Source organism: Tachyglossus aculeatus, chromosome 12 (genome assembly GCF_015852505.1).
Source record: "Tachyglossus aculeatus isolate mTacAcu1 chromosome 12, mTacAcu1.pri, whole genome shotgun sequence".
NCBI lineage: Eukaryota > Metazoa > Chordata > Mammalia > Monotremata > Tachyglossidae > Tachyglossus > Tachyglossus aculeatus.
Genome location: NC_052077.1, coordinates 23706201 through 23717568, shown reverse-complemented (window position 1 = coordinate 23717568; position 11368 = coordinate 23706201). Strand labels below are relative to the sequence as shown.

At 45.6% G+C, this 11368-nt stretch overlaps 1 protein-coding gene across 1 annotated transcript; it reads left to right on the top strand.

The window, feature by feature from the left end:
• Nucleotides 1-879: 879 nt before the first annotated feature.
• SFRP2 (secreted frizzled related protein 2) lies at nucleotides 880-10987 on the top strand. Its single transcript, XM_038755436.1, has 3 exons — nucleotides 880-1978; nucleotides 5345-5425; nucleotides 9818-10987. The coding sequence occupies exons 1-3, from the start codon at nucleotides 1480-1482 to the stop codon at nucleotides 10120-10122; spliced, it is 885 nt and encodes a 294-aa protein (XP_038611364.1). The 5' UTR covers nucleotides 880-1479; the 3' UTR covers nucleotides 10123-10987.
• The last annotated feature ends 381 nt before the right edge of the window (nucleotides 10988-11368 follow it).

Below are 11368 nucleotides of genomic sequence, written 5' to 3'. Positions count from 1 at the left end.
GATACCATCATTATTATCTCCCCCTTCTAGACTGTGAGCCCGTTATTGGGTAGGGACCATCTCTACATGTTGCCGATTTGTACTTCCCAAGCGCTCAGTACAGTGCTCCGCACACAGTAAACGCTCAATAAATACGATTGAATGAATGAACCATAATAATAATTATTATTTAAGAAGTTATAGTGGGGAGGGGCGCCCTCCTCCACCTTAGTCCATTAGTCCACTCCCCTCTCCATCCCCCATCTTACCTCCTTCCCTTCCCCACAGCACCTGTATATATGTATATATGTTTGTACATATTTATTACTCTATTTATCTTACATGTACATATCTATTCTATTTATTTTATTTTGTTAGTATGTTTGGTTTTGCTCTCTGTCTCCCCCTTCCAGACTGTGAGCCCACCGTTGGGTAGGGACTGTCTCTATGTGTTGCCGACTTGTACTTCCCAAGCGCTTAGTACAGTGCTCTGCACACAGTAAGCGCTCAATAAATACGATTGATTGATTGATTGATTAGTCCGCTGGGAACAACGGCTCCGGCAGCCAACGCCGGCCCTTTGTCCATCGGCCTCCGCCGGGCTGTGGGAATGGCTGGTGTTATTATCGTCGTGTTTGTTTGAAAACATTAAAAGCACGCGCTGCTTAACGTTTCTTGTAACAATTTCCTGCCCAGAATGGAAAAGAGAAAGGGGGTGGGGGGAGCGAGAGAGAAAAAGAGAGAGAGACTCCCGGAGGAATACAAGAGCCGGAGAGGAGTGACCAATCCTCCTCGGATTCCTCTGGGCGGCTCCTCCCTTCCCCTCACTCAATTTGCATAAAAAAGGGCCAGAAAACTCTCGTTTTGGCCCGACCCCCGAGCAGTCTGGGCCCCCTGGTTGAGAGCCCCCGGGTCCCGAAGCCCCGAATGTAGGGCCGGGGGAGCCGGGAGCGCGAATCTCTGTCTCTTGTCGTCTCCGTCTGTCTGTGTGTCTGGGTCTCTGTGGCTTCCCCGCACACGGCCAGGCACACTCGGCCCTCCCGCAGACACTTTGTCTCCGGCCACGCCGCGCCGGGGCTCCGGCTAGGGGCACGGGGTAGGGGACAGGGGAGTCGACGGGCCTAGGTGGCCGTCCCTCCCTCTTTCCCTTCCTTGAGCCCTCCCTCCATCCTTGCTCGCTCCATCCTTGCTGGCTGCGTCCTTCCCTCCACCCTTGCTCACTCTATCCTTCGCTCCATCCTTGCTCTCTCTCCATCCTTGCTGGCTCCATCCTTCCCTCCATCCTTGCTGGCTCCATCCTTCCCTCCATCCTTGCTGGCTCCGTCCTTCCCTCCACTCTTGCTGTCTCCATCCTTGCTGGCTCCATCCTTGCCCTCTGCATCCATCTCTCCATCCTTGCCGGCTCCACCCTCCGGTCCCTCGGGCCTTGCCGGCTCCATCCACCCCTGGGTCCTTCCCGCGCTTCCTGCCCCCTTTCCCCTTGTTCCTCCTCCCTCCGCGATGCCTCCGGGCCCCGGCTGGCTGGTCCTGCTCTCCCTGGCGACGCTGTGGCTGGGCCCGGCCCGGGGACTGTTCCTGTTCGGGCAGCCCGACTTCTCCTACAAGAGAAGCAACTGCAAGCCCATCCCGGCCAACCTGCAGCTGTGCCACGGCATCGAGTACCAGAACATGCGGCTGCCCAACCTGCTGGGCCACGAGACCATGAAGGAGGTGCTGGAGCAGGCGGGCGCCTGGATCCCGCTGGTCATGAAGCAGTGCCACCCGGACACCAAGAAGTTCCTCTGCTCCCTGTTCGCCCCCGTCTGCCTGGACGACTTGGACGAGACCATCCAGCCGTGCCACTCGCTCTGTGTCCAGGTGAAGGACCGCTGCGCCCCGGTCATGTCCGCCTTCGGCTTCCCGTGGCCGGACATGCTCGAGTGTGACCGCTTCCCGCTCGACAATGACCTCTGCATCCCCCTGGCCAGCGGCGACCACCTCCTGCCGCCCACCGAGGAAGGTAAGAGCCGATGCCACCGCCCCCCCGGCACCCCCGCCCCCCCTTGGATCCCTTCCCCCGCAGTAGTGGCAGCGGCTGGGATGCTGCTGCTGCTGCTGCTGCTGGTATTGGCTAAGCGCTCACTATGTGCCAGGCACTGTTCTAAGCGCTGGGCCCGTCCTTCCCTCCTGTGCCCCCCTCGCTCAATATTGCCCTCCGCAGCTCCGAGAGTCGGGGTCATCATCATCATCAATCGTATTTACTGGGCGCTTACTGTGTGCAGTCTTTTAGACTGTGAGCCCACTGTTGGGTAGGGACTGTCTCTATATGTTGCCAATTTGTACCTCCCAAGCGCTTAGTCCAGTGCTCTGCACGCAGTAAGCGCTCAATAAATGCGATTGATGATGATGCAGAGCACTGGACTAAGCGCTTGGGAAGTACAAGTTGGCAACATATAGAGACAGTCCCTCCCCAATAGTGGGCTCACAGTCCGAGCTTGGATCCCCCGACACTCCTCGCCCGGGGCCTCTGCTGAACTTCGGTAGCATGCCAGTCCCCCTTCCCTCCCCCCAACCATCGCCCCTCGGCTCCGACCCCCAAAGATGCCTACAGTCATCCCTACAGTCGCCCCTGGCCCATTTCCAGCTCACTTTGAAAGGGACTCCGGGGCGGGAAGGGCTCGTCCCAGAAGCAGCTCCTTTAGGAGAGATGCTTTGAAGGTACACCAAAGATTGTTGGAATTAACAGGATTCAAACTGTGGGCTCTCTCTCTCTCTCTCTCTCTGAAAAGTGAAGTCGGGGGAAGCAGGCGGTGTCAGGGTCCAAGTCGGATGTTCTAATGAAGAAAGACACGAAGAAGACACAAATCTATAGTCCCTTGATTAATCTTTCCCCCGGACTATTGCCTTTTATCTTAGGGCTGGTTTTAATTAGCTGTAACAAATCATGCAAAAGAGAGTTTCCCAAGTTTTTAAAAAAGAGCGGGGGGAGAGGGGTTCCTGTGCAAAAGCCATCAAAGCAATGAAAACCTCATGCGCTCTTGATATTCTTCCCGAAAGGAAAAAAATACACAATGTGCCTGAACTGATTTGGGTTCCTCTTGGGATGGAAAGGGGACTCCCTAATCCCTTTCAGGGCCTTCAGCAGGATCTCCTTTTCAATCTCTAATTGCTTTCTACAGCCATCATTAGTTAAAGAAAATGCAAAGTTGCTTAGCAATCTTTCCTGGCATGCATTGTGAGCTCGCAATCATCTTATTGGTTAGATTTCTAATTTACTGCAAATGTTTGACATTTTTTGAACATTTGTCCACCATATACCCTAGACCAACCAAAGCAGGTTAGTAACGTTTTATATACATTCCTAAAGCTCTTAATGGAAATGTTGTGGTTCTTCCCCTCCCCTTTTGTTTTGTATTACTCTGTTCCACCATTGCTTTACATAGGACTTTCTTGTTCTCTGAAAAAACAAACAAAAAAAGTTTATATACATGGGTATTTTTCCTTGCTATTTCCAAAACACAATAAAATCCCTTCCAATGTTATAAAAAAGGGTTTTCTTTAGAAAGCATCGTGTGGTAATGAGTCTTCCAGCTAAACAGTATATATTGAAATGAGTGTGGACAAACGTAATCTTTGATTCGTTCACTGACCCAAAAGCTTTTGACAGATGTAACTCAGCCCACACACCCTCTGAGATTCCCTGCTTGAGGGTTCAGAGTCACCTTGACAGCTCCACCACACTTGATTTTGATCATGCGATGGGGCATGATGATATTGGCCTCCATTTGGCAGCTCTGAGACTTTGAATGAATGAGAGGGGAAAAAAATGAAAATAATTTGGCCCATCTGTATGTGAAACTGTTCCATTATTAAGAAAATCTGGCAAAAAGCTGTGAGGTGACAGAGTTATATAGACCCCGTTATTCCCCAACACTCTGATAAAACCAAGTTTTGGATGGGTTTCAAGCCAGGTGCCTTTCCAAAGGTGGCAATAATCCACTCACAAAACTTGTAATCCTTTTACCTACCATTCAGATTTAAAAATAGGTTTCAATCTCTCTTTGCTATTCAGGGCCTCATTTAATGGTTTAATAGAGGCAGACAGAGATTGAGCTCTGCTGCAGTAACAGCATTAATTGGGAGATTCATTAAGTGTTTATTATGTGTCCAGCACCGTGCTAAGCACTAGGGTAAGTACAAGGTAATCAGGTTGGCTACAATCTCTGCCCCGCTTAGGGCTCGAAGGGGGAAAGAGAGTGAGTATTTCAATTCCCCATTTACAGATGTGGAAACTAGGGCACAGAGAAGTTGAGACTTGCCCCAGATCACACAGCAGGCACGTTAACACGATTAGAACCCAGATATCTACTGGTATTTTCTCAGTAGGAGGGAGAGGGAAGGGGCAAAAGCGGGTTGGACATACATCGTTATAAATCTCCCCCAAAGGTGAGAAGAACACTTGGTATGGCAGAATCAGTCAATTGCATTTGAGTGCTTACTGTGTGCATAAGCGCTTGGGAGAGTACAGTGTAACACTTGATAGACCAGTTCCCTGCCCACTCTACAGCGGGAAATCCCTTCTCAATCGACAAGGACAAAGCTAGCTGCAAATCACTGGGGAAGCAGCAGGGTGTTAGTGGCTAGAGCACGGGACTGGGAATCAGAAGGTCATGGGTTCTAATCCCAGCTCTGCCAGTTGTCTGTTGTGTGGCTTTGGATAAGTCACTTCACTTCTCTGTTGCCTCAGTTACCTCACCTGTAAAATGAGGATTGAAACTGTGAGCCCCTGTATCCAACCTGATTTGTTGTTCCACCCCAGCGCTTAGTACAGTGCCTGGCACATAGTAAGTGTTTAACAAATACCATAATTATTATTATTACTTATGCCTGACTTCTTTACCAGGTTTTGTGGAGGTGGAGGAGCAGCAGTTTCAGGAGGTGTCATGTGGGGTTGATGAAACAAAACTAGAGTATGTAAATCTGCTTCCATCAAATTCAGGCAACATTCATGCTGTCCCATTAAAAGTAGATCGTGTACACCTGTATATCCCTCTGAAATTCTGCTTTAGGGGGACTCACACGTGCCATAGTTTGCACTTAGAATGCATTGATACAGTACGTTACTACCGCAACCGTAATTTGACTTTCAAATATCAAAGTTAAGATGCTCTATCCAACCAGGGCATGATGGATCCACTTTCTTCAAGAGAACGTTCTTTTGATGAGAATATGTGACCTCAGAGGGAGGTAAATGCTAAGGAACAAGTCAAATGGTGGTCTAACCAAACCCATAGATGAGTGTGCTCAATTCAGTGTTTTCCACACGCCACCTGCTGTCCCCTTTTAACTAAATCTATTGAATGAAGACTGTTTTTTGTATTTCTAGCACCTAAGGTATGTGAAGCCTGCAAAAACAAAAACGACGATGATAATGACATCATGGAAACCCTTTGTAAAAATGATTTTGGTAAGTAGAAATAGAACTGTCAATTAAAGCCGCATGCTCTGAACCACAGATTTTAGCCACACCCATGAACGACTTGCCAACCATTCTCCGATGCCAGCACATGAGGCGCAGTCAAAAAAATTAACTTATAAAATCATTCAAAAATGAAACTTCAAATGACCTGAATTACCCTCTAGTGATAGCACTGTAGTTTCTTATAGTACATTAAATCTGCTTAGGTAACATGCAGTATATGTAAAAGCACAGTAGACATTGTTTGCTTTTCAGATGGGAAAACTAAAGAGGAACATAAGCAGAGCTTTTGCTATGTTTTGAAAAGAAATCACCCCCCACCGATTCATACTAAGTACAACAATTTAAAGGTGTTATTTGCAAAGCTTTGATTTTTTAAGCCTGCAGCACTAGATACATTTTCAAAGGCAAAGGTAAGAACACACGTTAGCAAGATACAGAAGAGGCCCTGGTACGACATAGGTCTCATGGGACAATAAATACCCTGAGTTACAGCCTTTCTGCTGTATGGTGGAAGATGAGCAGTAGAGTGGGGGAAAGGGAGTTGGAAGAGTGCCCAGCTCAGTTCCCCCAACTCAGGTCAAGACATGTGAGGGGAAGGGTTGGGTGGGACTTACCTCAGAGCCACTTATTAGCCCTTGGCAATTTACAATCTTAAGACAATCAATAAATACTAATATTCAGATATTTGACTACTAGACACAGTGTGCCCCATTTGCGTGCCTGCTAGCAAACCTTCTTGGGGTCCCTCACTGCGGAAGTATCGGCCACCTTCCTTCCCCGTGTTCTCTGCTTTCTCAACCAGCAAAGTTTGCAGGTGGGGGTGTGGCCCTGGAAACCTGCTGTGGGGATGACCTGGAATGTGGCCCAAGCTTTCAAATGTGTTGGCTAGAGAAGCAGAGACATTCAGAGCTGCTTCTGAAGGCTCCCCCAGGCCCAGGACTCCTCAAGGCACTGAGGTGGCAGCAGGGAGTTAGGATGTCACTTTTGGCCTTCGAGTGAGGCAGCACTTTCACGAGTGCTTAGTACGGTGCTCTGCACATAATAAATGCTCAATAAATACCACTGATAGACTAAGAGGAGAAGTAGGAGCAAAAACTCCTACAGGTATCTTCTCATGCCTATAAGAATCCATATACAAATCTGCTCCCACAAGTCCAATCAGCATTCACTTTCTCATGAGTAGTAATATGCTCACTGAGTAGAGAGGCTTTAAATTTGTATAGAATTAGGGAAGAATATATGGAGAATAAGCTCTCCCACAGTGATTTAGAAGTCAGTGATTTCTGAAGATTTTTTTTGTACTATACTAAAGGGATGACAAACAGAAAAATTGTATAAAGTTTGAGGTGGCAAACACCGGTTCAAGGACTACATGCAACTCTTTTGGACTTCGTACTCCATTATTAGTCACAGAATCACAGAACTAGAAGAGATATCAGGAGGTCATCCGGGCCAGCTCCTTTTATTTTTCAGTCATTTTTTTTCAAGGCACCATTTAGGTGAGCCAGAGCCCCTCACTTTCATCACAAGTTGATAAGCATTGTTGTCCTCTGCCCCTCCTCTAAGCTGCCTAGTGAGACTTGAAGTAGGGGGCAGGGGAAGGGCAGGGAGAGGAAGGTGGTCCCTGATGATACCCAAAAATATTGGACCTGGAGACACATGTGACATCCTAAGTATTATGCTAGGCATGCACCATAAAATAATGATGACACACACGCCACTTTGTAAAAGTAGGCCAGTTTGCCCAAACCTAGAGTGTATCTAAAGGGACCCCTGCCTCCCCCCACCTCCCTCAATCTCTCCCTGACTCCCACCCACTCACTCCGGAATCATTGCATTCCCTCCCTGATCTGGATGGACAGGGGACCTATTTCTGAGCTGTGGAACTCAGTGATAGGAGCTGCAACAGAGGAGATTGGGTGTCAAAAATATAAATACTAGACAAAAAGGCATTCTGTGCCATATCTGTACTGCAGGGGAGAGACCAGATAAAAAGAGATCATCTTTTGACCACACACCTTGAGACGTTGACACCCAGATGATCCAGAATGGAGAACTAAAACAAAAACAGGAACGCTGCAATAAACAATTTGTTAGTGTTAAAGAGGGCTAGTGGTTTTCAAAACAACAACAATAACAACAACAAATGCACAGAAGGAATAATCTCATCTTAGTAAAACAAATACTACGGAGCTTATTTAAGATGCCTGGGCAAGTACTACCAGGTGTTTTGAGTGTCTTGGCTTGGGTACTCCTATTCCCAACTGGAAAGCTCCTTCCAGGGTTGAGATCCCAAAACTTCCCTCTATAATCGACAAACTGCTTTACAATCACCTATTCCCTCACAACTACACTATGGGGTCGGTTTGAGGCTAAGGAAACTGAGGTTCAGAGAGTCAGTGAAGCTTGCTTCAGGTCCAAAGTCAGCGGTTTTTAAAATGTATCTGTGCCTCTTACCAGGCAAAAATATTGGTAGTGATGTGCTTGTGTAAACCGTACCTATTCCATCTCAACAAAGTACTGGATAATTTTTGCAGCGGGTTAATTGTCAGGACCCCTCTGCTCCAGCCCACAGGCCTGTCTGACACACAATCATTCTAACTTTCAGGTAACAAACAATTTTCTATCTGAATCCTCCAAAATTGCAGAAAGCTGACTTTTTGAATTTGCAAGTTCGAATCCAGCTCTGAGAGGGTTTTTCTTTATGGAAATCTGGGTCAAATCAAGGCTGGCTATTTAAGAATAGGGAGAGGGTGAAATAAACACATGCTTCCCGACACCGAGCCACAGTGTAACTCAAAAAGTGGTTGACTTTAACAGCGGGAACTTTCTGCAAGCCCTGTCAGTACCGAGAAGGGATCTCAGAGGTAATTTATAAACAGTCTCCCCCTGCCCAGCTTCCCTCCTTTCTCATTCCCTAAGTAGAGATTCAGCAGGCAGTAAGATCCAGCCAAAGCTGTTTAAAATTGCCTTTGAACACACAATATGAAATTTCCACTATGTTTAGATTACTTGGCTTTTTCCATGACTTAAGTCTTGTAAGCACTGGGAACTAGTACCGCTGCACACATGCGGGCAAAGCCAAGGTTGTGAAAGTCCCAGCAGCCTATTGTTTGACTGTAAAGTAAATGAGGTTTAGATATTTCATAGTAGAGGAAGAGTCCCTTCTTAAATTTATGTCTTTCCCTAAAGGCCCAAGGAATTACGTGCAAAACAAATCCTCTACTGATGCTAGTTTAACGCTGTCATTAAACTTGCATCAATAGAGCATTTGTTCTGCACGTAATTGACAGCATTAAACTACAGATGTAAACTTGTCAGAAGTCTAAAAGTTATGATTATCGTGGTATCATTTCCTATTTACTGTATATACCGAACTCTCGGCAGAGATAGTAAGATTCTTTGGAACACATATGGTATGGTCCACTCAGTGACGTAGTTTGAGAATTCTGTAGTTTTGCTTTTCCTGGCTCTTCAGACTAACTCTATGGGACCCTTATGATCATGACATCTAATTACAAAAGATACACATTTGGGTTATTTTTATTCTTTAAAAGAATCCTGTTTGTGACTTGTAAGGTGTGTCCTTCATAGCAAATCAGTTACTTAGTCTTAGCGTTCTAATGAGTTTACATATCCATCTGGGATATGGTACATATATGATCTGTAAGTGTCTTGGACAGACAAATGATAGCATATGACGATGAGGTATTCAGAGAACCACTTTTACAGCTAAACATGTTGTGCTCTTAAACAGTCTTTCATATTTTTTCTCCTAGTTACTTTACCAAATCAAATGCAGCTGTAAGATCAATTCTCCTTCCCTGTAATCTGTTCTTTAGAAAACAATGATTGTGTAATACAATTTCCTTACAGGTTTGTCCAAAAACCTCTCCGATGTAATAAATTGAGTTTAAATTTTACAGCCACAGAAGGGATCACATTTCACCTAAGAGTCAGACATTTCTTTTCATGCTGAAGTTTCCAATAGGAAAAGTCAATTGCTGGACAAACCATGTAACACATATTATCTACATGCAAACATATGTCCTCTTTCTGCAAATGCTGGAAAACTAGAAGAAAGGTTAATTGAGACCAAAAATAAAAGATGATGGTTGATTGGAAACAAAGTTCTTGGCAAGCCCTTTGAGGCTATAGAAATGAAGCCACCTGCTGCTGCCTGCCCAATCTGTCAGACCCTGACAGTTTCATTAGCAAAGGAAACCCACCCACCCCCAGGTCATCTTTGTATGTATTAATGGGGGAAAGGGAGAAAGATTGACTCATGGTGTGGGGGGACCCCTCTCTCTCCCCCTCTTCTAGTTCCCTCTGCTTCCCTCTCACACAATGCTCCTCTCCAACTTCTTTTCTCATTAGCATTGAAGATAAAAGTGAAGGAGATAACCTACATCAATAGAGACACCAAGATCATCTTGGAAACAAAGAGCAAGACCATCTACAAGCTGAATGGGGTGTCCGAAAGGGATCTGAAGAAGTCGGTGCTCTGGCTCAAAGACAGCCTGCAGTGCACCTGCGAGGAGATGAATGACATCCACGCACCCTATCTCGTCATGGGACAGAAGCAGGGTGGAGAGCTAGTGATCACCTCGGTCAAGCGGTGGCAGAAAGGCCAGCGTGAATTTAAGCGGATCTCCCGCAGTATCCGCAAGCTCCAGTGCTAGTCCTTTCCTGGCGAGCCCGCACCCGAGCCTGTCCTGACAGAGCGAGTCTGGTCCCCCCCAATCTAGGACTACTTACTCTCACCACTCCTTGCCTTAATGCCCCCCTTCACCCGTCCCCACCACCGCCACTGCCCATCACCGCCGCTACCCACCCATCCATACGCACCTTCTCACCCCAGCATTTCCTGAGTTGCAAGGTTCCAGGAGGCCTGGGAAATCAATAGCAGTTTTCATTTACAATACAGAAAAAGTCCAAATTTTGTATATATTAAAACATTAAAATTATGATTGTTTGTGAAGTATTAAACTAATTGTGTTAAAGCTACTTTTTGAATTTGGTGCAAATGTGATGGATCTGGTGGGTGTTTTTTTTTTCTTTTTCCTTCATTTAGGATGACTGGTATTTTACCTTTCACTTACATGCAGTTAACTGCATATTGCTTGATTTCTCTATATACCCAGTCTCTATCGTGTGTAATAAAACAGTTGAGATAGAGCTGGCTATTATCTCAACATCTTTCTCATCACAAATCTCATCAGCTTTCATCAGCTACTTTACACCTTATGTCACCAAGTTATAATTTTTGCATGTGGTATTACATTTCCAAGTACAGTTCTTGCATTGATAAAAGCACATTAACCTGTGTTCACGGCATGATTTCTTCAGATATAAGGTAAACCAGATAAGTTTTGTAACATCTGAAAACAACTTGTAGCTTTGTTTTTTAAAATTTACTTAATTTGTAGCCAACCTGTAACATACCTAGTGATTTACCTAAAAGTTGTAAAATATTGCTTTAACCAACACTGTAAATATTTCAGATAAACATTATATTCTTGTATATAAACTTTACATCATGTTTTACCTTTTGTGTTTTTTCTTGAGACTTCTTCAAAGGAGGTAATTGGAAGACACCAGAGTACCTTGAGGGGTGACTTTCATCCGCCCTTTGACAATGCAGAATTTCTGTCCTTAAGCCTTGAGCAGTGATTTCCCACCGTGATAATTGTGGTGTTTGTGCAGTGCTTATTGTGTGCCAAGCACTGTATTAAGCACTGTGGTAGATTCTGGGAAATTTGCCTTAACTCTCCAGGTTACTGTTTTATATCAAGCCTTAGTTCCTCAGTCGGAACGAGAAGGAAAGGGTTATATAAGTCATTCCACTTTCCTAAATCCTTGAGAACTTGAATGGTCATAAAGGCCAGATTTTCTCCACCAGATTTCACCAAAGTTTGTCAAAGAAGC